General features: G+C 41.0%; 1 protein-coding gene across 2 annotated transcripts in view; it reads right to left on the reverse strand.

Annotated features, from left to right (window-relative positions):
- GHR (growth hormone receptor) overlaps positions 1–26842 on the reverse strand; it is a 130540-nt gene that overhangs the window by 48629 nt on the left and 55069 nt on the right. For both annotated transcript variants that reach the window (XM_049794352.1, XM_049794353.1), the window contains exon 3: positions 20142–20221. In XM_049794352.1, coding sequence (XP_049650309.1) covers positions 20142–20211 — 70 coding nt within the window. In that variant the 5' untranslated portion in view covers positions 20212–20221. The remainder of the gene's footprint in view (positions 1–20141; positions 20222–26842) is intronic.

Consider the following 26842-nt stretch of genomic DNA (forward strand, 5'->3'; position numbering starts at 1 on the left):
CCAAGAGCTTTCTAAGGATCATTTATCGCAACATGCTATACTACTACAACTACTAAACTATTTCACTTATTTTAAATCAAATTTTAACACTAGTATAGGCTAGAGATTTTTTTGTTTTTAAGTTACATTGCACCTTGCCTTGGATGGTGACCAGATCATAATCCTCCCACAGCTGCTGTTGGTGAGATTGCTTTAAATTAACAAGCACTGCAAACAATTATTTCAAAGCAGCTTGCCCTGTTAGAACAATGTAGTGATCCAAATCCCACAGGTTTTTTGGTTTTTTTTTCCACCAAATGTTCTAAGGTTTTATTGATAACTGTTTATCCAACATTATGGTTAGCTGTACAACTTTGCCTTTAACATAAATGAAGAAATTGGAAAACAAGCCAACTGCACTTAGGGAAGAGTATCAAATAAAGACTGAACATTGATTTCAATGACTGAATTTTTTCCACATAATTCAAAAAGCAGTGAGAGAATCTGGATTTCGCAAATGACAGCAGGTTTGATACAATTCATTATGTCCTGTATTATCTTTGTGGGTAAACTGTTCAGCTGCTTATTTTTGAGAGGAGAGAAAGAAAACAACACAAACCCCCACCCTTAACCTCCAATTCTTTAATCACAGAAAATACACTAAAACCTAACAACATTAGATAGCTATGCCTAAAGTCTTTTACGTCTGAAGTTTTTCCCTTAGAAGAGTTATTTTCAGTTCTCCAGCTACATCAGACGGTACCAGTTGGCTGCCAAGAGCCTGTGTTCTTGGACGTGGCTGCAGTTCCCGAGGAGGGATAAAGCCTTCTCAGCTGGAAAAACCTGGCTGCAGAAGGAACTACCGGAAAAGACGCTGAGTGCTGCCCATCCTTGTTCTGAAATGTTCTGAAATTTTTCTTCTGGTATTTTTTCCCCTGTGTGTTTTATTTATTTATTTATTTATTTATTTTTTTCACTCTAACTGGAATGGTACTCATTTCATACCAAAAGCAGAACAGGATCCAAGGACTCCCTCAAGCTGACTAGAGACTTGACTACTTACAGTATTTTCTGTGGAAATAGCACAAATACCAGAATGCAGGAGGACACACCAACGCAGGAGCTGCCCTAATTCTGCACTACGTTTCTATTACTCCTGCTCAATAACTGAAATTCCATTTGGGCATAATGTCTTTAAACTCTAGCATGAGGTTTGCAGATGAAAAAAACATCCATGGAAAAGTAAGACTTTTGAGACCCTCACTCTTTTATTGCTTTCCTTTAAAAATTTTCTCTGTAGTATTTGTCTCAACACAATTTTTGACCATGTCACTCCAGAAAGCTTGTATCAGATGTAATAATTAGTATAACATAGACTGGAAAGCAACCAGAATTACTTTCACTATTCCGCACACACTGGGACACAGTATAAAATTCGCTATGCCAGCAGGCTGCTTCTCTCCAGGGTATGGCTTAGCGTCTGTACCCAGCATCCCAGCTGCAGTCTGCGAGAGCTCACGTTGAGAGACACCTTTGTTGTTGTGGCTGTTGGTTCTTCATTTCAGGTCATCGATTTTAGGGGCATCTGAGGAATAACAGCTTGGGGAAGGCCACGCCAAGGAAGACCTCCACAGAATCTGTTCCAGAGCTTTGCTCATCCTTGTTGGCCTTCTCTGCATTTTTCCAGCTCTGCTGCACGTTTTTGGGGTGGGGAACAAGAGGAGCTGTGAAGAGCAGCGAGCTGACCTTCTCAGGGGACAGCCTGCCACAATGGCAAAATCCCAGCTCTGAGTCATAGCGTTTGGAGCCCGTGAATTTATGTGCCAAGTTAGGGTTGTATTTTGCTTACAAGCATCGTTCTACATTTATCTACACCAAGTATCATTCTGATTTACTACCCAGGCACTTGCCTTGTAAGGACTTTCTGCAGCTCTTCAGCTGGCCCTTCACGGTTTTAGCGGAGCATTGGCAAACTTCTTGTTTTGCAAACCTCAGCATTCGCCTCCTTTGCAGAGTTGTTTATCAATATGGAAACAGGTCCCAGCATGGATACAACCTCCCCTCGCTGACTCCTGCTCTGTTTCCTAGCCTACTTGTCCATGCAAATGCTGCCTCCCTTATACCTCTAAAGGATTAACTTTTGCGTGCATGGATTTGGACAGGTTCCCTCTTACTATGCTAACTTCTTAAGTATCTACTGATTTATGTCTGCATACTAATGATAATTCAAGATGAAAAAAAAAAAAAAATAATCCAATCGATCGCAATCAATCAGCTAGATTTTATATACTTTTCTGAACTGTTGTACTCTCCCACACAGCTTTGCTGGTTTGGCACACTGTGCCTGCTGGTTTTAAGGAAGAGCTGTCAGCCTCTGTCCAGAGAGAAGGCTCTGTATCTGGCCCACAAAATGTTATTTTTTGGACTTTGTAAGTTTTCTAAACACTTTTATTCACTGATTCTGCATGTAATGTGAAATTACGCTGCAGGTCTTGGGAAATAACAGAAAGAGGTGTGAAACTAATTCAGCAGGAAGACTGAATCCTAATTCGTGAAATGGTTGTGATCTAACCCCGTCCTGGGGGTTAAACTTCCCATACTATTTCATATCTGATGATGAAAGAAGGATTTCGGTTTCCACAGCTTTCAACACACACCGTTTCAAGTACACCAAAAATAATTTTAAATAAAAATGAAAAAACACAAATGGAAAAAAACCTAGCCCCTTCCAGTAAGAAACCTCCCACACCACCAAACTGAAATGCCCAATATATATTTCTGTCTCCTCTAGAGAGATTTCATTTGCTGTATTTTGCTGGGTTTTATGAACAACAAACTATTTTAAGCATCTAAATTGCCACATGATTCACATTGATGATAAAAGGCAGCAGAACACATGTGAACTTTGCACACATCCATCTCCTCTTGTTTTTTATGGTTTAGAACTGCCCTAATGTATTTACATAGGCTAGGCAGCTTGAAAAGCTGGAACACAGGAAACCTTTGGGCTAAGCTCAACATGATTAAAGTTCACAGTAATGGATGAAAAAAAAAATCGGAACAAGCTACAACAAAAAAATTCAGAACAACTGTTTTGAAAACCCTTTAAATAGCAGAATTTTGTTGTTGAAAACACAACTAAGTGCAATTTTCTCAGTTATTAAAAGACTGTTTGTTTTATTACAAATTTTTCTCTGTGTTTCAAAAGTCAAGTTTGGCAAAAGGATTAAATATGACATCTAGAAGATGTTCTTAAATATTAGATTTCATGCTTTAAAGTAAACCACGCTCCTAAGAATCCATCTTCTTCAGTAAGGTATTTTACAAAGTGAAAGAAAAATGCAGTCAATTAGAAACTCCCATTGTGCCCACCGTTCTACAATCACAACTATAATATGACAAATATCTGGATACTTTTATGTAATTTCAAGGAATTGAAACCAGAGACTTATCTACTTAGAGATCTATAAAAAGAAAAACATTTTAAGTCGTCCATGTAGCACATACAAAATATTAAGGCAACTCATCAAAAACACAGGTAACAGTTAGACAAGCTACCTTGAGGGTGGAAAAACAATTAAAAGTCTTCTTTTAAATGTGCAATATTAATATATCATTGAGAAAGATACTTTCTAGGACCATTAAAATCATTTGTAGCTTGAACTGTCTTCTGCCTGCATTTAAGCAATTAATTTTAACTAATTATTAAAATTCTTTTAGACCATTTAAAAAGAACAGAATTTTTATAAAATATGTTTTATATTCACGTGCTTTTAGTAATGTCTTTTCTTCATTCGTAAATTACTTAGCCTAGGAAAGCAAAGTAATGCGCAACAGGCAGGTACATAAAGAGATGTTTAATTTGCTACTTTCACTTTCAATATTGTTACTTTCACAACGATAGGTAAAGGATTTTAGTTGGATGTGAGACCTCCTAGTTTGATATAAAATTGTAATTTAAGGAAATACAAGCATACAAACGGTAGGACGATTAGATGTCTTACCACTTCTCAAAATCCTGCTAAGTATCTAGTCAACTGTAGTAATCTTCTCATCCTTGAAAATCCAAGTCTACATTAGTACATCCATCATAATCAAATTAGATTAATAACATGTACACTCTCCACCTTTTCAGACTAAAAAAAGAAACCGCAAAACAAAAAAGGGAGGAGAGCAGGGGAATAACCTAATAAAAGACACAAAGCCACATAGTTAAGGGATCACTGAGGCCCATGCTCGTGTGACACCTGCAGCTTGTCCTTTATTTCGGAAAGGACCCGCTGGTGCTAAAGTCGCTCAGGCACACCGCAGAAGTGCCAGACAGAAACAAGTGTTTGCTTGCTGTCCTAAATGATGTTATAATTGACATTTATATTAATCCAGTCAGTATTTGGGTACACAGAAGAAATTGGCAGGTTAGACTGTTTTGAAGGCAGGACGGAAGCCAAGCATTGTACTCCAGTGCTGGTGTTTCTTTCGTCTCACTAAATGGTGCCAAATTCACAGTCCAAAGCAAATGTGCAGCTCAGCCAGTGACAATGCAGCCTTTCGCACAACATTTCATCAATACGTTTTAAAGTGCTTCACACAGATCCTCTCTGAAAGGACAGTGGTGGAGCTACACTTAGAGAAGTCCTTACTTTGCAGATGCACTAATAGCAAAACAATTACCTTTCTTGACCCTAGTGATTTTCTAATGCAGCTTGCTAGCAAGCAGCTTGGCTTCAATAGCATATCTAAAAGCTTTCAGAAACCAAGCAGCTTAAAAATAAGTCAAATTTAGCCTGTCAAAGAGTATATCTAGAATTGATATGAGCACCTGCTTGTACAAGTACCTTCCACAAGTACCTGCTGGTTAGCAGAAACCATGGACCAGTGTGTGCTGGTTTTGGCTGGGGTAGAGTTGATTTTCTTCACAGTAGCTAGTATGGGGCTGTGTTTTGGATTTGTGCTGAAAAAAGTACTGATAATACAGAGATGTTTTCGTTATTGCTAAGCAGTGCTTACACAGAGTCAAGGCTGTTTCTGCTCCTCACCCCACCCCACCAGCGAGGAGGCTGGGGGGGCACAAGGAGTTGGGAGGGGACACAGCCGGGACAGCCGACCCCGACTGACCAGAGGGGTATTCCAGACCATAGGACATCATGCTCGGCATATAAAGCTGGGGAGGGGGGGGAGAAGAAGGAAGGGGGAGGACATTCAGAGTGATGGTGTTTGTCTTCCCGAGTAACCTTTATGTGTGATGGAGCCCTGCTGTCCTGGAGATGGCTGAACATCTGCTTGCCCATGGGAAGTGGTGAATGAATTCCTTGGTTTGCTTTGCTTGTGTGTGTGGCTTTTGCGTTACCTATAAAACTGTCTTTACCTCAACCCACAAGTTTCCTTACTTGTCTGATTCTCTCCCCGATCCCACCAGGAGCGAGCGGCTGTGTAGGGCTTAGCTGATGGCTGGGGTTAAACCATGACACAGTGGCACCCCTTCTCCTGTCCCAGCAGATGGCTTGGTCACTACCTGCCACCATGGGAAACTGGGTCACTTACAGCTTCTCCACACTTTAGTCAACTGAGCTGAGATTTTCTAAATCAGGTGTATGTGTCACGACAGAAGTATTTTAGAGAACTTCACACAGGACAATACAGCCTTTTCTGAGTACAAGAAAAGGTGAAAATAGGTTTCTTAATTCAAAACAAAATGCTTTCTTCTTTGAAAAGCTCCAGCATTTCCATTTTTATGTTTGGATCATATTATTCTGTGGGGAGAAGGGCTGCAGGGTCACATGGGCAACAACTAAAGAAAGAAAAGTGGAAATTTCCTAGTACTGGCTGTGCCTTTCTATATGCTCCGTGGACATCAATGAATTGAAGCAACACTAAGCAGTACTCTGGGCATCTCAGCTACTTCAGCAGCCCCACAGATGAAGTGTTGCACGTGCTGCGGATACTATCAAAATCTTTAACATTAAAAGCAACCTTTCTTATCTTAACTTGACCATGCTACACCAGGGAAGAAACATATATACACACTATGTGCAGATGTTGACACACAGCTTGAAGACTATGTCTGAACACAAGCTCCATTCAGATATAAAAGTGTGGGTGGTCATTTCAGTCTCCCATGGCAACAATTAGTTCTGGAGCCACATCAGCACAAGTCCTTGCCTGTTGGAAGAAGAGCACAATTTCTGCAAGTATGCAGATTTATGCAGAAAACAAATATGCGCTGGAGGAAACTTTAGTGATTTCTCTACTTGCTGGTGGTGTCCCCTAGCTCCTGACAAGCACACAGCCACCTTCTCCTGCCTTGGCAGTGGAGGCACCCTGCCAGCTTCGTGAGTGCTGGAAGAAGAGAAGTATTTTTCTTTTGTTTTGCTCTGCACAATAAATGCAATGCTGTTGACAAAGGATATTGCACAACCTCAGCAATTTCATCATCACAATATCTGATTGACTCAAACCGATTAAGAAGTTTATCCTTAAAGTGCCTTCTCACTTTACAGCTGGGGACCTGGCACACAGAAATTAATCAATTTTCCAAGGACACAGAAGAATTTCTGTGGCACAGCCAGATGCTGAAAGTTTGTTTCAGACTAATGTTTGACTATTATATTGAGACTAACTATTACTCTCCCTGAAGTCACGGGGATTTTGCCTACATTAGGACAAGTAAGTGGCTCTGGAAGCTCATCCGTTCCTGTCAACATGCCTCAGCCTCATCTGAAGGGCTCAGATTATTGCCACCACTTTGCCTTTCTGCTGAGAACCATTATGGGTACGGCTGCTAGAGACAACTCAGGTGACGGGGGCATGTTTCCTCCAGGAAAAATGAAAATGGTAATTTCACACCAATTGTGTGGGAACCATCTGCTAATTAAAAAAACCCCAAACAAACAAACCAGGCTTAATCAGTAAAAGAAATCTCACTCACATTTTAGCACTGAAATAAACACTTGAGAACTCAGGACAGCCTAAGCGCTCTGCACAGCAGCTCTCCTGACCTGTCCCATACATTGGGCTGCAAGGATTTGAGTATGCCAGCTCTGTTTCTTCTAGGGATGCGCCCACCCTGTAGCCATCCCAAATATCAAGCAATTTTTATTCCTTACCTATGACCTAAGACTTGCCCTGATTTAAAGGAAAGAAGGTTTCTTATGCATTTTTGTAAAAATCGCATGTCTTTCTAACATGCTGTAGTTAGAAGCTGTGGTGCATTATGTTACCAACCAGGAAATGCTGCGGGACTTCCCCACCTATGTAAGAAGTCAGGGCAGCTTACTTCTAGTAAAGCAGAGATATGATGGATTCAGGGCTTTTCTAAAAGTAGTTTGTTAGAAGACTATAGCAGCTTTTCGTAAACTGCAATTGAATGTATGACAGGCAAGTAGAACAACAAACAGAGGATCATTTCTCCCCAGGAGTCCTATCAATGTAAGCTGTATATTTTTTTCATTGGTCTCCACTTCTGTTCTTAAAGAGGGTTAAGAGCCACATACTAAGTCTAATATTCTATTTCCTTTAAGGATAGCTATGACTTTGGGAAGAATAATGCTGTTTCTAGAAAGCCAGTGTGTATATATAGGTATCTTGGGATTACTGGAGATCTTAATTGTATTTCACACATCTCTGCAAATTGCCGAGATGTAAAACCCACGAAGCACAAAGCACTGTCATGGTCATAACTCATGTTTCTTAAGGGATTTCAAGGGGATATAATGAAATTAAATAGCAAGACTTTAACTGTTGACACTTCTCTAAACAGGAAGAAAACAGAGCCTCATTCTCTTAAGAAAAATTGCACTTTTGGCTTAACAAATTGGAAGAAAAAACCATGTTGAATTCCGGTGGTAACAAGATCTCATAACTGAAAAACAGCATCTAACAATAATTTACAATCAGGTCTTCTGTCATAAAGTTGACAACAGAGACCAAACGCTAACTCCGATACATGTAATCCTTGCACAGTCTTTCCTGTAACTAGAACTGCTACTTAAATCTATCTGCTAGATAAACTGGTGTAGCAGAATACCAAGCCTGCTGTACTGGTGGGATAAGATAACATGTCAGACTGGGAGCTCTGCAAGGAGAATGTAGTTATTTTGAGATGGTCAGCAATTCTGGAAAAAAGCCCTCACCTCCTGCAGAACACCAACTGGAAGCTGTCACTCACTTATCTCAACAAAACATTCACAAGGTTGCATCACATGCAAACGTGCCAGATTCTGTAACGCATGTTCTTCCTGGTAAAAAACAAATATTTCTTGACTTGAAGGAAAGAAAGGGCAACCCAGAGAAAAATCTACTCCAAACAATGAGCAATGTTCACGACCTTGGAAAAAATAGACAATAACAGCTGGATATTTTGGGCAACCACATTAAATTCTGCTGGTTTTGTCTTCGCTACCTCTCTTAACATGAAGTCTCAGTCAGGAGGGTTCTGCAGTACTATTGCAAGTATTTTTGTAGACAAGGATGTAACTCTGCTTAACTGGTGTGGCCAGGAATGGGAGGTTAAACAGTCTCAGCGGTGACACCTGGATAACCTGAAGAGCTCCCAGTGCAACCTTCCAAGAACAAAGTCTTGCCCTCTACCTCTGTAACGTATCACATAATCCAGCCAGGACTTTAGTTCTGAAAGGCCCTAGGTGCATCGAAAGGCATGTGCCAAGAGTAAGAGGAGATACCTTGGGTTTTTCTGATTAACTTCTACAGCTTCCTATTATGCAAATGCTATGGAGCCAGAAAGGAAAGATAATAAGTTATTGATCTCCCATTCATTTCATTACTTGTGGAGCTGCACCAGATGCAAGTGTTTTTCCTGTGAAGTGGCTTGATAGATCTTCACAGCACAAAGAGCTGAGCTCTGGAGCCAAGTGGAGGCATCCTTGGATAACAGAGCAACTTCTGACTAAAAGAGACGAGGCAGTTGCATTCAAAGCTAACTAAACTTGTTAGCAAGATGGAACATCATCTACAAATCCACTGAAGAGTAAACTCGAGAATGAAACAGTTCACTAGAAAATAAACTATGTTGTTTATGTACACACACCAGTATTTTTCCACATTGTTCACCAGTGTTTTATACCTTCTTTTCAATAAACCACTCATATTTCCTTTGCCCCATGAAATAAATGGACTTAATTAAGCGGTGGAGAATAATCAGACCAGTCACTTACACTTCCAACACCTCACTGGGATGAACCCCAAATATCAACACATACCCTATGACAGAAAACACTTCTGCGTTACACTCCACCCTCAACCATTTCTGGTGTAGAAGCCCTCTAAAAGAGACACTAAGAACTTAAAAAGGCATTTCTTATCCTTGCCAAACCATGAACCACTAATAATTTCCATTCCTTTAATGATTACTTTTAACTTCCAGAAGAACACTTCACTGCAAGCAAAGATCGACCCGGGATATATACAAGTGGATTAAAACAGATGGTTTGAATTAAATCCTATACAACAATAACTATAGTCGACATCAGCATTTTCATTGAAGTAATTATATGGAGTACTAACTATTTGATCATTAACAGCAAATAATAAATAGACCATTTATAGTTATTACCTACATTTGCTTCCCTAACACTTGCAATTTCCTGTTCAAAGACAAATTATCACATTATTCTTTCTTTTGTGCTTCAGTGATGAAGAGACAGAACACAAATTCAAAGGATACAATGACATTATTTTACTTTGTACATGTTCTTGTTTAATATTTATTAAATGTTAACAGCTTTTCCTGTTTTACAGTAGGCATGGGTGGCAAACATTAAGTTCTTTTAAAAGAAATATGATGCATGTGGTGTTTGCCAGCCAGGCATGTTAATTGTTCTGGTTATTTTGTCTTTACAAAGTAAAAAACAGGGTGTTCTAGCAGATAGGAATTCAAGAGTAAACTCTTGATCCAAGTGAGTTTTCAAATTTGCTTCTAAAGTTTCTGTGTCAGCCCTAAAGCCAAGACTAGACATTGCTAGGGGAATAATAAACAAACAAAATCCCAAACCAAATACAGAATAAACATATTTCCTTTCAGCATGTTTCTCTGAATATGTCCTGGGTAACAGTTAGGGATAGCCCACAAAAGACACACTTCTCGGTCTGGGTGGATCTTTCATGTTTCCCCAGCCAGACCACACTCCATCACTCCAGCAGTGCAGTGCCGAGCGTTTGCATGCACGGATGTGGGGCTTCTGCAGCCCCCGGAGGGCTCCTGCCCACTCACATCCTTCTCCTTCACTCCCTTGGCACCATGCAGGACTGCACTGGTTTGTGTTCCATCCTGTCACGGAGCTTTCCAAGCAGAAGAGATCTTGTTGACTTAATTTCTGCTTGTACAGTCTGTAGAAGGGAAATATTCTTGGGTCTTTCTGCTGTGGGAGCTGATCACTTGTTCCTTTGTTTCTCCTTCTGATTAATTTTTAATCCATGGAAATCCTTGCATTTTATTCCCTGGAATTTTTTAAGGAACCTTTGCTAAGGTGTTGTAACAAAGGCTCTCTGAAAATCCACATTGTAGGGACTGAACAACCATTTTCTGTGTGCATGACAAAATCTCTTTTTTGAGTCAGTAGCTACAAGTGACAGGCACTAAGTGTCTTCTGAAACAAATATGACTTACACAGACTCCCAAATATATCATATTTATCGATGCATTTACCAATATATGCCTTTTTCAAATTTCTTCCAACTTACCTTGCCAAGAGGACAAACTTTCTGATGTGCAATTTCCTTGAGTCCTTTTTAAAAATTGGTGTCAGGTTTGCTACCTCCCACTTCATTGGTGCCAAGGCTGATACAAGTGATAAATTCCCAGCTACACAATTCTTAACAGTTTCCTACTGCGGTCTTTGAAACTCACAGGAAAATCTCCTTGACCAACTTAATGACAATGAAACACAGGACTAAATGGACGTTATGCATGGCTCTTTAGGTAATAAACTAACTCTTTCAGCCTACCTTACTGCTATTCTACACCCCTTAGCATGGATTTACCTACTTTGTAAGAGATTTCTAATTATCTGTAAAAAAAAATAATCCTGTACTTCAGGGAAAAGAAAGTCTTCACTGCATTATTCAAGAAGGATTCAAAATCCCTAGCAGGGGGACAGTTTTCCAGAAGTTTTGCAGAAAACTAACCATTGCTGTTACTACTTAATTTTACAGCATGCTTCTCCAACAGGTGGGAAGAGAAAGCAAAGTAGAGAAGTCTCTGCCTTGTTAAGTACCAGGAATTCCTCCAAATCCAGCAGCTAGAGAGTCATTACTCTCTCTGTAGCTCTGCCTCTCACCTACAGCAGCATTCCTAGGCTATTCTTCTTCCACAGTTCATTCGGAGCACCTCCCCAGTAGCAGAGAAGGAAAATTGCCTAGGGCGGGTATTTTATTCCCCAACGGGAATCTTGCCAGAGCCTTGTTGTGGAGGGCCACACAGTTGCCAAGCTCCCCAGCCCTATCTCATTCCCATTCCCTTTTCCATCATCCTCAGAATTAGATAATCACCTGGGTAGCGGTACTCTGCTGGAGTGTAACAAGGAAGACAGGGGGAGCAGCCAAGGTTGGAAACAAGCAACTGGGAGGCTCTCTGGAGCCCAACTGACCAGGAATTCTGCAAGGCTGGACCCAGCCATCCTCCAGATGCTGGCTCCAGTTCCCGAAGTACCCAACTGTGCTGCAACCCTGAGAATCATCCGGTTCTTCTGAGCACAAAGCTTCCAGAATTGCTCCGTGTGATTCAAGAATGGCATCTTGTGAACTCCTACTCTAAAATGTTTCTCTTTCTTTTCAGATCCCTTGTAAGAGCTGAAGAGAACACTCAGGTGTGCTGAAATATTGCTGAGGTGTACACAGTGCTCCCTCATTTATACTGGTAGGAATCAGGTCTGTTCCATGACGGCTCTCCAATTCCCAGTCACACTTTTATTCTGTTCCCAGTCTGATCCTGGCTGTCACTTTTGAAGAGCACAGCGTGGAAAGAAAAGGTGCAACATTGCAGACAGCCTCTTGGTTCTAAAAATCTCTTGTATTTTAAATCGGGCAGTGCAAGTTACTGCACAATAACTGCATCAGTGTTTAAATTAATAAAAGAATGTTATCCCTTCCCATGGTCACTTTTGTATGCTATGAACATTCAGTAACAAGGGTTTCTTTTTCTTTTTCCTGCTACAGATGGGTGGTATTGAAAGCAATTTGCTCTGTGCGTGCTCCACGGCATGGAATGCTTCATTATACCTCATGCATATATGCTTTTATAATATGGATTAGTGTTTGTTTGCTTGAGCTAGTTTTACTTCCTCTGATGCACAGCTGGTTTATTAACCGAGTTCATTTGGCTACTGCAGTACAAACTGTTTAAATAATTCACATGAAATATAAAACTACATTTAAAATAACAAAACAGGAGTTAAAGTAACAACTGTAACTAGGAATTTTCTCACTTGTTAGCTTCTTAGATAACGGTAACAAACTGCTGTGCACGTTTTTGCATCATCTCCATCATCTGATCTTCCTCTTTAAACACATGGACTTAATTGCATGTGTGGGCAAAAGCTCCCATGTTTCAAAACAGCCTCACTGCTTCTCCTCCAAAAGCAAGCCACAAGCCGCCACCATCACCCAGCAGTTTGGGGTGCAGCTCAGCCCTGGTAAAGGAGGAACAATTCTGGTTCACAGGAGGACCAGTGTGTGTATCAGTGGCTCGGCTGCAGTCTATAGCTCTGCTAGGGAGAGCGAAGACGTACGTTGGGACTACAATCTTTGCAACTAAGAGGCAGAAAGACTGACTTCTCCTTCTGACTACACCTGGCACTAACTATAGAGATGTGGCCAATTCTTGCAAATGACCTCAAACTCCAGCAATCAGAGCATAGCAAATTGGCAGGTTTGTGTTCAAATGAGAAGAAAATGTGATGGCAACTAAAGAGCAATGAAAGAAATGCACACAATAGCAGGAATGTTAAAGATAACAGAGATAACTGGATGGGATAACTCTGGCACGTACGTTATTTTGCAGGGTGTCTGACTGAAGCTGATTGTTCATGAAGTGTTTTTGGCAGGCTTGTGGGTGATGATATCCAAAGTCTTGAAAGTGTTCAGTAAATGCTGGAGTCACAGATGTGGTTTGGAGGAAAGGACAAGGGAGTCAAGTCTCTGGCAACCCAGGTTAGCATTTGAACCATTTGATCTACTCAGTTACAAGCCTAAATATGGATTTTTAGGGGCATAATTTAAGGCTACTATACTTGAAAATTTCATTACTATGTTTTTGTTTTCTGTGTTTTCTTATAAAATACAGGCCTGTCTACAATTCATTTCCAGCGTATGTCTTCCACTCTTAGAAATCCCCAATCCCTTCCTGTTAAAATACCATGAATACTCCCAACACAGAAGACACAAAGTGAAATCCTTTCTTCTCCATGTGAGAGCATAGATACTGTCACACTGGCCCAGACAAATGGCTTATCTGAAATATATACTCCTGGCTAGGAAGCAAGAGTGGTAAAAGTAACTCAGAAGTGCACAGACTCAAGGCCTTCCCTTGGATTTTTCTGCTAGCTATCAAAGCCATGCCTAATTGCAATGGAAAGTGATGATGATGAAGAAACTACTTTGCTGTCTGCCAAAATGAATCTTCTCTCCAGCAGAAATGGCTTAGCCAGATCAGAGTGGTATAACTTACGCTTCCCTGTGCCAAGCTTTCTGATGCTGACTCCTGGAACAGCTCTATAGCAATTTCTTCTAATAACAGAACATACTTCTTGCTCAGAAACACTTAAACTTCTGGAAATAAGGCAACTATTCTAAAGGCTTTGTCTGCAGGTAGAAGTTTTAAATCCGCATTCTTGACAGTTCTGCCCCTGTCCACATAAATCAGGATGCACCGAGCTGATCACAGTTTTAAACTTTTCAGATTTTACTTCCAGCTCTGCTTTGGCTTGCTTCTGTCCTTAGACAGCTGCATGTAATTGAGAAAGTAGGTAACACAGAGAAATGCGGTAGCAAAGACACACCAATTAGAAAAATTAGGAAGAGAAAATGACCACAATGAACAAATGATTACCAGCTATATTACGGCATTAGTGTTTACCAAGAGGAGGCAAGAGAGTTTGCACCTTAAGCTAAGGAAGATTCTGCTCTTTCTCATTATCTTTTGTCACTTCCTAATAAGATCAGGATTGTTATACACACAAATATGTCTAGCCTTCCTGATCATCAAAAAAGTCGTTAAAAATAAAAGAATACCCTTCACGTGTGAGAAATGGCTTGTCACTACACTGACTACAATCTATAAAATTTGAGTTTGCCTAAATCATGAAACGTGTTTTCAGCCAAGACCCCACACAGCTGTAGATCTTTTTTCTGAGTATTTCAAGCCGAGCAACAAGTCCCTGGTACCTCCTGACTCCATGAACAGATGGACAAATTTCCCTTTCTCAGCAGAAAATATGCTGCAATTCAAAGGCACCTTCCTGCTTAGACTAAGTCAAATCCATGCTTTTAGGCAACACCCATCTGCTGCTTAACTTCATGGTGACAGCAAGAACCCAACTGCTATCCTGTCAATTCAGTGAGGAAAACCCCTTACCTTAGCTGTAGCAGAAGACTTACAGTATGTGGCTGAGCAGCTATGACACTACCCAGAAGAAAGCATGCAGAATTACACCTATCCAAACAAGGCAGCCATAAGGGTGAGGGTCAGTTCAAAATGAAGACACCTACATTTTGCTCTCTTTATGCAACCTTGAGCAAAATCCAGTTGCCTAAACATCTGTAGCTATCTCAGACTGCCTAGGATACTCTGTCTGCCTCCCAGCCTCTGCTTCAAAAGGCACAGATGTCCCATCTACAAGTCTAATGTAGATTTTCTCAGTACCTAGAGGATATCCATATGATTCATACAGGGATGAATCTCATCCTTAAGTGTCCAAGCTCCCAACAGTCAATGGAGAGCTAGTCAGTACAGTCCCTCGGACAAAGAACAGCTGATTGAGTTGATTTAATTGCCTGAAAACAGATGTTCAGTTACATATGAGATGCCTGGCCTTAAGCTTTTTATACAGCTCTTTAAGCTTCTGGCTGTTCCAGAATGATGCAGATGGCCTGCAGGTCCTGTGTCATCACTGTGAGTCCCATGCAGATGTCTTTGGGTGCCCAGGGGTGTCTTTAATGACACTAAAGCCCTCTGCATGGGTTATAGATGCAATCTCCAGCTCTAGAATTGGGAGCTTTCATATCCAGTGCATACCTATACTTAGATGGTTTAATCCGGGTGTGTAATGCACACAAAGCATCCAAGTACAGTAAGTGACCAGACACCAGCATAACAAAAGGACATTCTGATGGAAGTAAAAATTAGATTTGATACATCTCAGAAGGGAAAATAATTAATCTTACTTCTTATATAAAAGTGCAGAAAATAGAGCATTTGAGTGTAACAGCTTCATACAGTAATTAAAAAAAGTTGTGATGGAAAAACATAAATACATTTCTAAAATCAGATTAGATAAAATGAACAATAAATTCAGGCTTGTAGCACTTAAAATTATCATTGTACAAAACCAGTTCACTCAAAAATATTTTTATTGTGCTATCATTAAATATGAATGCCTCTCTAAACCTGCTTCAGAGGATGAATTAGCATAGCTGTAATAGTTTGGAACAAACTTTGATCTAGTATATAAAATGATAAAAGACATTTCCCACTTCTTTTCACTGGGAAGAAATTAGTTTTGGAACTGCTTGAGCTTATGTATTGTTTTATTAACTGGGACTAATTCCCAGTTTATTCCTCTGTGTCCTTATGTGACCTGCAGTCATCAGTTGTAGAGAAGGACTAAGCAGACTAAATTTATTCTGCTTCCTAAACATTTTGCAATCTGTGTCTGGAGCAATTCCTCTCAACCACTTCTGATGTCAGCAGGTATAGTAAACCAAAATACCTAGGTGTATGCTGGATATGTATTTGAAACACCACAGTTACATTAATGTAATTATCTCAAACACAAATTGTGTATGTGTACATGAATATAAGCTCTTATATTTTTTCTTGAATGACAATTAATTTTGCACAGATGTAGGTGATCTACTCATGAAGCAGTACTCTTTCTCGTTCATATACCTAATCAACTAAATTAAAGTAAAATTTCAAAATCACACAATTCCCCACCTTTAAAGCAACCTAAACTCTTAGAAGTGTAAGTTCTGTTGACTTACAAAAATGCCTTCATTAACTGTGAAAATGGGCCTTACATCTTCCAATCCCGAGGGCACAAAACCCATTTACCTGTGGTAATTACACACCTATTAGAAATTACACTACTGTTATTGTGGCCTTTACACTTTCTTTCTACCACTGCCTCTGTTCTGCCCTTACCGTCGTACCGCAGGCACCTCGAGGATACAGACAGCGTGTGGGTTAGTGTCCCCTGGTAGGAGGCTGCACGTCCCAGACCTGCTCAGCTCTGAATTACACTTGAAGACCTGGTGCAGTAGGCACGCTTGGTCACATTTAGCATGGCAATCTCAGAGACGGTGTGAACCCTGTTACTTCGCGCCAGCCACAGCCTCAGTTTAAGGTGCCGGCAAGCCAAGCTTTTTGCAAAAGGAGAGCACAAAACCCAGCTAAAGCAATGGAAAGCCTCCAGGAGAACTTGGCACCAGCCTGGAGACAGCAAATAGGTGACTAAATGTCCAGTATCTGGTCTCAAATGCTGTGCAGTTGCCTGGCCAGCTGCTGGCCTCGCACCCTCTCTCCCTCCAGGAGGAAACACATCTGGGATTTCACCCTCTGCCAAGGGTGGAGCTGGCCCCACGGCACGGAGCCAGCTCAATGCACAGGCTCTTGTAAGGCTGAACGTAAGCTTGACTTACTTTTAAAGACATTAAGGCCTTCCGTGTACAAGTCAATATTACACTGTCTCAGTAACGTGCTTTCGTGCAAGATTAGCAAGTGTGTGTAATTTTTTAATGTGCTGCCAGGAGAAATACAATTACTGAAGTGGATTTTTTTAGGGAACTGTGACGCTATAGATTCAGTCCCTGGGGCAATGTGTAAGATATGGTACAGGTATGGAGCACATCTAAGTAAGTTTATAGGAATGCCTCAGCAAGACTGTGCTGGGCAGAGCTCTGTAAGATTGTCAGGATTCATCCCCTGAGCGGGGCTGGATGTTCATGAGAACTTTTGCAGGTACAAGCACATTCACATGGGGGCAAAAAAGAACAAAACAGCTAATAAACAGAGCTCGCCTAATACTCTGTCCTAAATCATGCAAGAATGGCAAATGGGTGTTCTCTCATGCTGTTATCTCACATATTCCTGTTCAACTTACACTTTCTTGTCTGACTCTCTCAGCTTGAGCATTTTCCCTACTCAGAATAAATACAATCCAGCATTAGCAGCAGTTTAGTGGTTAGAAATTTGTTCTCGGGACAACACAGCTCTGTCCCCTTCATACACAATTCTTTAATAATGCAGCAAATCAGGACATATGTAATTAGTATTGTGTCTTGGATTTAAGCACAGGAACACAATTAAAATGTTCTTCATTTTTTGATTCTGAAGATAAACTCATGGAAGTTACTATTTCATCAGTACAGACAAAGTCACACAAAGGTGATGTTGTGGTTAAGTTTTACTTATAACAGCTTTTTACTAAAGTTAGGACATCTGGACTACACCTCATCTGCCAAGGATCAAAAAATCTTCATGTGCTCTTAAACGTCAAAAGAAAAATCAATTGGTCTCGTAGACTGCATCTGGGCAGGAATTATTTTTGTCTATTGAATGAATGTACTGTAGAATGCAGACACTGAGGAGGGAAGGATCAAGTCAGGACACATTCATTTTTTTGTTCTACTAACCATTCTGTACGAGGCAATGAATAGAAGCTGGTACATGTATCATATTTCACTGTGAAATACTAACTTTCCACATTTCAGCAGAACCAAGAAGGAATTTGCAAATTTTATTTCAGTTCATAGGTCTAAGTAAAGAGATTGGTACACAAAGGGGGAAAAATGAGTATATAGCTTTATTTTGCAAATTCCTGTCAGAAAATTCCTCTTCTTTTAACCAAATCAGAAGACAGAGAAGGAGTCAAAACACATTAAATAAAGGCCTTACATTGTTTCAGCCCAATTCTAATATGAAAATAAACACTTCACTGCCCCACACTTCCTTACACACTTCTTAACTAGGAACACTCATTTCCCATGGGACATGTAGGTTGCAGAATGGAAGGATCACTGGAAGCAGGAAATGAAAGGAAGGAACAAAAGTGAAAACTTCATTCATTCATTGCCTTCAATGGTCAGATATACTAGGAACTCAAACCAAATTTGGTAAATGTTAAAGAAGAAGCCTTAAGTAGTAAGGGAGAAGAGAATCTTATAGATTCTCTTCCTGGTAACACAGAAGACAAGCGTCTGAGCCACACATATAGAAGTAAATAAACAGAAACTTGTGTTTTCCCTATTCAAAACCCTTTTTTAATGAAAAAAGAAAAAAAAAGAAAAAAAAAAGAAGAACTTTATGGAAGAATTCTCTTAAAACTGATCATTTGAGTTCTAATTGTATCTTATTTCAGCTTAATGTCTCCATTAACAAAAAAGTAATACTCCTTATATCTCTCCAGTGCTTCTGCAAATATGGGTGTCTAGAAATTTTAAATATGCAACTTGAAGAAAATACAGAACTGTAACAGGGCAAAAGAGGAAGATTTTACCTTTAGAGTGTAGGGCAGTTATGACTACAGGTAACTATGACATAGCCCTTTGGTTTAGTACCATGTTCTAAAACTAACACTAGAAAGGCTAATGAAACATGGCTTGTGACTTTAGAGGTATTTAATTTGCATTCAGTAACACTGAAGTATGGAGCTAAAGAAAAAAAAAGAAATTGAGAGATATCAGAAATTTTCATTAAAAAATGTATCAGTTTATTTACAGTTTGTTGTGGAAGCTGTTTCCACCTGACTTTTTCCAATATTACTCGTCAAACTGCCCTCTTCGACTTTCTCTGCTAACACTGATTTTGGCTAGGAGTTCAGGAGGGGCACGTGCTTAAGGAGTCACCCTTCTGCAGCTGCTCTGTAGCTCTGGGAGAAGTGGCGAGAAGTTTGCATAAAATTAGTAATTATGGAAAATTGTTACTGCTCTCTCCAAAGGCCAGAACAAGACAGAGCAGACCAGGTTAAGTTGCATTTGTTTACAGGAGCAGATCATAAACAGCGTAGGCAGATCAGTCTGACACAATGTAAAAGTCCCACTGGAGTTAATGGGAATTTTTTGTTCTAAATGAGTAAAAGACTAGTCCCAGAGGACCCACCAGAGTCAGGACAGGCCTCCGGGTGATACTGAAATGGTTTTAAATCATTGCTGGTTGCAACAACAAAAAGCATCAGAGAAAGCTCAGCTGGACCAAGTACTTTCTAGCCTGGCATTTAATTCAGAAGATGGAAGAATTGAGGTGAATAGGGATGGGAAGAAGAACAACTGTGGAAAGCCAGAGGTACATTCAGTGGTTGTGAATCCTGGGCAGATCTGTTGAATCATGAACACCACAGGATATGCATTCAGAGCTTCTTCTTGCTAAAAAGGCTTCTGCTGGCTACCCACAGCCAGCTGGCTGGTTGAGGGTACATGTTCTTTTCAAATCCCTTTTATAACTTCTACTCAAGAATTTCTAAGTGTATTTCTTATGAAACTTGTTCATATTGGCCTCAGACCCAAAGTGTACAGTCTTAAAATGCTTCCTCTGTACTTCCAAATAGTTCTATGCTTAACACATGAATATACTAAAAAGACTTGTTAAGGAAAAACCCCACCAGTTTCTATAAAAAAAATTAACCCCATACAATTCTTTCATAACTTCAGTACCTGAGCAAAGAAAATCCAGATATCTAACACCAACATTGATCCAGCCTGTTTACATATCATACATCTAATGCTGACTATGAAATGCTGCAACACGTTGTCTCAATCTCATCCACTATCTTTACAAGATTAACTGATGTATTTTTCACTTTTCACATTATGTACCCAGCTTAATGCAGTCAAGGAACTTGCATAGACCTGACACATATAAAATAAAAATGCTCTTTATATAAAGCTATATATATATGTACACACATAAAGGCACAGAGAGGTATCATAAAACTTACCATCACTTGCAGAAAATGAGTCATTTGCACAGACCAGTGCCAAAGTAAACAGAAGATTCCAAAGATCCATACCTCTGATTCTGTAATAACAAAAGGAAATAAGACAGTTTCTTTATAAACTAATATTACTAACTAATATGACAAGACATTTAAATAATTTATCTAGTTTTATTGAATTTCTGATTGAATTTAAACCAGAATTGTATTTAGTTTAGGGTTTACTGCCTCACAAAGTCATACATCATCTTGCAGTCTAGGATAGAGAGTAAATACTATTTTTACAGGAGAACTAGCTTATGGGTTTCTTGTTCATTTAATACGGAGGAGGAAAAAATCAAGTATTGTCAATCTCTAGAGTACTTCTAGGGAGTAGACGTACTCCCCCCACAGCAGCCTTTGGGGAATGGATCCCAATGATGAGCCTAGGTTAAATGTGAAAGTAGGAAAAGAACGGTATCTCTTTTAGGGAGCAAAGATATGATGATCCCCTTTGCAGCTCATGCTCCCCTGAAGCTGCATTCATCTTTGCATGCCACGTATAACCTTCCTGGGTCCAGGACTACACGCAGTAAAGCTGAGAGCAGTGATGACATTTAATAAGCCAGCTCCCACACCACAAAGCCAAATGGCAAAGAAACACCGTCTTAGTACCTATGGCCACGGCCCGCAGCAGGGGGCACACCAGGAGTGGAGAGGCCATCAGTAGCTGTGGGGCTGCAAGAATGAGAGTAACCCCAGCTGCTGTGCTGCTCTTCGGGGCTGCCATGGAGGCTGTCTCATGTTGGAAAATTCCACCTGCATTATTTCTGAGAAGGCACCTTCTGATGGACCCAAGCACATCCACAGAAGACTTTACAACCTCCAAGCTTACAAACTTTTACAACCCAAGCATAACCCCACAAGCCTTTACAACCTCCCCAGAAAGCACACTCCTCCTTCTCCCTAATTCACCTGTACCACACACACATAGCCTACAATCCCATCACAAAATCCTGTTTGAGGGACACTACTTTCCTCCTGCTGTTATCACCAGCATCTGATAACAACGGGGAAAGGCAGAAGCTGGGATATGCTGGACTTGCAGGCAGTGCAGCCTTCTGCACAAAATCGTACCATGCCCCAAAAAGCTCATGAGGTCTCCATATGTAGTAGGGGGAATATATACATACCATGGATTACTACCTGACCATTTACAACCATGCGTCCTGGTTTCAGCTGGGATAGAGTTAATTGTCCTCCTTGTAGCTGGTATAGTGCTATATTTTGGGTCATGTATGAGAAGAATGTTGGTAACACGCTGATGTTTTCAGTTGTTGCTAAGTAGTGTTTGTAATAAGTCAAGGATGTTTCAGCTTCTCGTGCCCAGCCAGCAAGAAGGCTGGAGGGGTATAGGAAGCTGGGAGGGGACACGGCCAGGACAGCTGACCCAAACTGGCCAAAGGGGTATTCCACACCATGTAACATCATGCCTAGTATATAAACTGGAGGCAGCTGGCCCAGGCGGGGATCACAGCTCAGGAACTAGCTAGGCATTGGTTGCTGAGTGGTGAGCAACTGCATTGTGCATCACTTGTATATTCCAATCCTTTTATTATCATTATTGTCATTTTATTATTGTTATTATCATTATTATTTTCTTGCTGTCTCTCCTATTAAACTGTTCTTACCTCAGCCCACAAGTTTTACTTTCTCTTTTTCCCCCCCGTTTTCGCGCCCAACCCACTGGGTGGGGGAGGGATCGAGTGCGCAGCTGCATGGTGCTGAGTTGCCAGCTGGGGTTAAAACCATGGCACCATGCCAGTGGAGCACAGAGATTACTGGAGACCTTCAAAACTAAAGGTACAACACCAAAATGAACATGAAGGCTGCAACAACCGTCAGGCAGCAGTTTCTTGTTCTGTGGCGCAAAACTGCCAAGATACACTGCCATCCCAGCTCAGTGAGGCAGCAGGGAGAGAGAGAGAGAGAGAGAGAAATAGCTCCACTTTCACATTTGACTGTAAATTGGTATGACAAACCTTGATTCTACACTGGAGTGTTTTCAATTAGACATTTTCTTTCTTCATCTAATAGGAGATTAAACCACAAGTGTCCAAACAAGCAAGCCCACTAACGAGTAACAATCTCTAAGTCGGTGTTAGCGATTAACAACCAATGCTGTCAAATCTGGGTATCAAAAACTAGTCAGTCTCCCAGTAGAGTTAGCAAAGTCTGAATTTAGTCAGAAACCGTAAAACACAAGCACACCAAGTATGTAAAACTATGGTAACACTGGATTTAAAAGGCAATTCCCTCCTTAATTTTCTTACCCTACAAGAACAGATTGAATCACACCACAGAAAAAACCCAAAACTATTACCAACTCCAGATTTCTCATTCACGCTGTTTAGTGCAAAACTTGAAAATCAGAAGGTTTTTTTCCACAACCTTATTAACACAACTGCTCAATAACTCTCAAGTTTCAGGCTCTGTACAGGAGGCATTTATTCCAACTGCTCTAGGCTAGCAGAGTCTAACCCAGACCTGCAAAGGCAAGCCAGGAGATGCTCCCCACGGCACCCACACCACCGCAGGGATGCCCAGCTGCACCACCCAGGCACCCCGCAGCCAGTCCCAGTGGGCACAGGTCAGCTGCACAGAGAGAAGAGCTGGGGGGACGTCTGGGGACCCGCCAGGTGCCGGGCAGGACTTTCCCCTGGCCAAGCAGATATGGGTCTCTCCAAAGGTGACTCCCGTTCTCACGCGGACAGGGAGGAAACAAGGGGTACGGTGAGGCTGGCAGCACATTTAGTGAGGATTTGGGGCAGTGCGAGAGTGAGGCAGCCTGGGGAGCAGGACCAGGAGCAGCGAAGGCTGCAGCTGCTGGAGCGCACAGGGCTGGGAAAAAGTTCATAAAGCAAATCACAGGCCAACAATCCTCCTACTCTCAGAAAGGAGCTACGCTGGCACAGCACGAGGTTCATCTGAGATCAGCTAAGTTTTCAGCTAGCTCAATTGTTCCCTTGCTCTATCTGTACTCTTGTTCAAAGGATTCTTATTGTCTTTTATTAATAAATCTTCTACAGAAATGCTTCTCTGTATTTGCCAATTCCTCTCCTCTTACATGATCTCTACCCTGTCAAACAGCCCCTCTGCCTCCCCTTCAGCCCTTCCACTCTCTCCCTAAATTTTTGTTTTCTCTTTCACAGGCCTGAGCACAATGTCACTTTATTTAGAGCCCTCCTGCCCTCTCCCTGTTGCAATACCCAGGCATCCCATGCTGCCTCTATACTCACAATTCCCTGCTCTCCTGTGTCCACCAGTCTCTGCTGATCTTCCTACTGCTCTTCTCAAGCTTTCCTACTTCTTGCCTAACAGCCACAAGAGAAGCCCAAACCTTCACAGGAGTTCTGTGAGAACAAATGTCATCAACAGAGGCCATCATTCAGAGCACATCTGCGGACACCGTTTTGTTTTTCGTAACAGCACCAAACAACTCCGTGGTGGGACCAGGATCAGCCCCCCCGTGCAGCTGTCACAGCATGGCTATCCCCTCCATCCCTGCGCTGTGACCACCAGCCATCTCAGCTTCCTCCCAGGAAGAGTGGTTTGACAGCCAGAGCACCAGCCCAGGAGCCTGGAATACATCCCAGAGGTCAACAATCACGCTGAACTTCAATAAGGTCCTGCTGCTGCAGATGAAAACAATCACATTCCAGTACTGCTTGTCTTCTTGCACTGGCAGACTTGTTTACATACCTGCATGCAGCACACTCTGTCAGGAAATTGTTCCAGCTAAATTACTCCATAAGCATTTATCACAACGAATCTGTTTGCTTATTGGGTTTATCAGGACTCCACAAAGACACACCCTGGGAACAGAGCTGGGGCAGCACAGGCATGGGAGCGAGCAGTCAAGGCAGAGGGGAAGACACAGCCACCCCTCCAGCAGCAGCTACTACTTGTTTAAGAGCAATTCTATAATGCTTGGGAAAGTCCCTGCTGAGCCACAGACCTCGACTAAAACATCTGGCGCTCTGAAACAGGGCCCAGGAATAATTTGTGTTCCTAAACCTCGAAGGTGATTAAAATTCTGCTTAATCCCTTGCCTTTCTGCTAGTAAAATGTGGTATAGAAACAAATGATTCTTCTTCTGTGGATTCTCACATGCATCCAGCATGTGTACCAAAAGCTCTGCTGGGCTGCAGGTACGACTACCACCTCCAGAGGTATTGGAGGTCAAGGGAGAGCTACACCGCCATGGCTCCGGTCTTGTGGGAGAAAACCTGGCGCAAAGCAGGAGCTGCCCCATCACAATACTGCTTTTGGTGATAAAATTCCTGAGAGAAGAGTCCTCTGAATTGCCATCTGCCCCACCGTTAGACAACTACTGCCTTAAGAAAGTTCTCACAAATCTGTCTTGTAACCACCCGCTCCTGTTCATCTAAGACACTCTTGCAAGCTCGCTGCCAACAAGAACAGTATTGTTCAGAGGCTGCAGTGTTAATCCAGCAAGAGACAGCTTCTCTGTCAAAACTGACCTTTTACAATCTAGTAATATCTACATCCCAACACCTACCCATGTATGCATATGAAAGACAAATGCCACTAATAAAGTCCCTGTTATTTAACAGAAAAAAAAATTCAGTGTCTGTAATATACACTATTCTAAGGAATAATAGGCTGTAGCTTACCCAACTCCAGCAGTTTTTAAGAATGAAGAGAGCTAAAACCAGAAAAAAGAATTACAGCAGCTGACTGTCCTCAAGCCAGCTGAAACTTGACCACAGGAACATTTGGCTAGAGGTCAGCTCAGGCTAATTGCTTCAGTACAGAAAGGGAGCCAGGAGTTATAAAAAGGATAAAAAAAAAACTTCTTGGCCCTTTCCTACAGTGATGTTGGAGTAAGGTCAATCACAAGTGAATTTAAACATGACATCTCTCCAGCGAGATGTGAACATAGCATAAACAAGCGAAACAGGGCTAAGAAAATCCCTGAGAAAAGAAATACTTCAGTCACAGCATACTGAGTGGTTTGCTTCTAGTCTAGTCAGGTAACAATGATAACACTCAGACTAAACAATATGGAGTTGTGCTGTTGTTTGAAGTGAGATCTTTAGGTTTAGATAGCTCCTCAACCTGAAAGGATCTGAAGAAAGGAGAAAGACATTACACTCCATTAAACTGCGCCTATGAAGGGACTTCTGCTTTTGCTATCTCCATTAACTTGCTGTACTCTAAATATGAGAGTTTTTTCCCCTGTAACCTCCTCCAGTTTAGCACTGCTTGACAAAGCAGCACATGTGCAGCTATTCCAGAACCGAACCACAAAATTACTGAGTGAAGGATTAAACTGCTGAGCGTTTCTGTATGTTGTTATGTTTCACGATTCCATCAGATCACAAACAGGCAAGGACACAAGAGCGTGCAGTGCAGATGGATGCACATCAATACATCCACCACCAAGTAAGAACAAGTGCTGGGAAGGGAATGTAACTCCAGGCTCTCCAGATCTGTCCTGAACCTTGTTTATGCAACTACCAAATACATACGTACACACCCTTGCAGAATTTTTCTGGGTGAAAGGCCTTTATTTTTCACAGTGGGGATATTCCTTACAAGCTATCTCATGGCAAGATTAGTGACAAAAGACGAAATTTTCTTTCTGTGCTTGTGTAAAAACATTCACACTGGTTTGGCTGATCATGCATAGCTGAAATCACTTTGCCTGCTTACCCTCATTCCCCTGAGTACCAACAGCAGAGTCATTCTGCGGATGAAATGAGTTACAGCCCTTCCAATCAACGCAATCTAAAACTGCCACAGACCTAAAGACTTCTCTTGCTTGCTGATATTACAGCTTGATTGAGTCATCATCAGCACTTGGATGAATGCCTGTTTTTATAGAACCCTTGTCAGGGTTATATCCTCAGCCGTGTTAAGAAACAGAAATAACAAATTGTCACAGTTGATATGAATTACACACCATTCACCCAGTGTGTGTGGTTATCTGGGGTATGAAAAGAGCAAGGAATAATATCGTAGAAGCAGAAATTATGCACTGCAAATTAAAAAAAAAAAAAAAAAAAAAAGAAAAAATCTCATAAAGGGCACATTTCAGAAAAAAAACAACCAAAAACCTGACAAAAGACAGCACCACTGAAAAAAGAATCAAGGACTCTGGCATAAAGCTGCATTTATTCTACATGGCTTGATGCAAATTTGAGGATTATTAAAAGGTACATCATTATGACAAACTAAAACTATGGAACAGAGGCAATTTCATATTATTAATTAGAGCTCTATGTAAGCTTAGCAATTTATAATAGTTTCAAGCATTAAAATTGAAAATGCAGTCTATTAAATTAATTGCTCACTTTGGCTTTAGAAAAAAGGATATTTTTTTTTTTCCTAAACAAACTTTCAGTTTTGGAATAGAGACTATATGAAAGCTTCATTTTAACACCAAATTTATTTTTATCTCCATTGTAATAGACACCTTCAATACTTTTACCAGAGCTGATTTCTTTTTCCCATGGATAGATGTTGTCAGCTAATTACTCTGATTTAAACTACACTTAAACTAGTAACAGGCCAAATGGTTATCAGTTCTTGAATATGTTTAAGGAGAAACTCAGTGAATCCAGAATTTGAACATTGCTCTGGGCTTGTACTGAAAGCTGTTCTAGGTTAATCCAGCTATAAAGTCATACTCCAAGAAA

The sequence above is a fragment of the Accipiter gentilis genome, chromosome Z, assembly GCF_929443795.1.
Source record: "Accipiter gentilis chromosome Z, bAccGen1.1, whole genome shotgun sequence".
NCBI lineage: Eukaryota > Metazoa > Chordata > Aves > Accipitriformes > Accipitridae > Astur > Astur gentilis.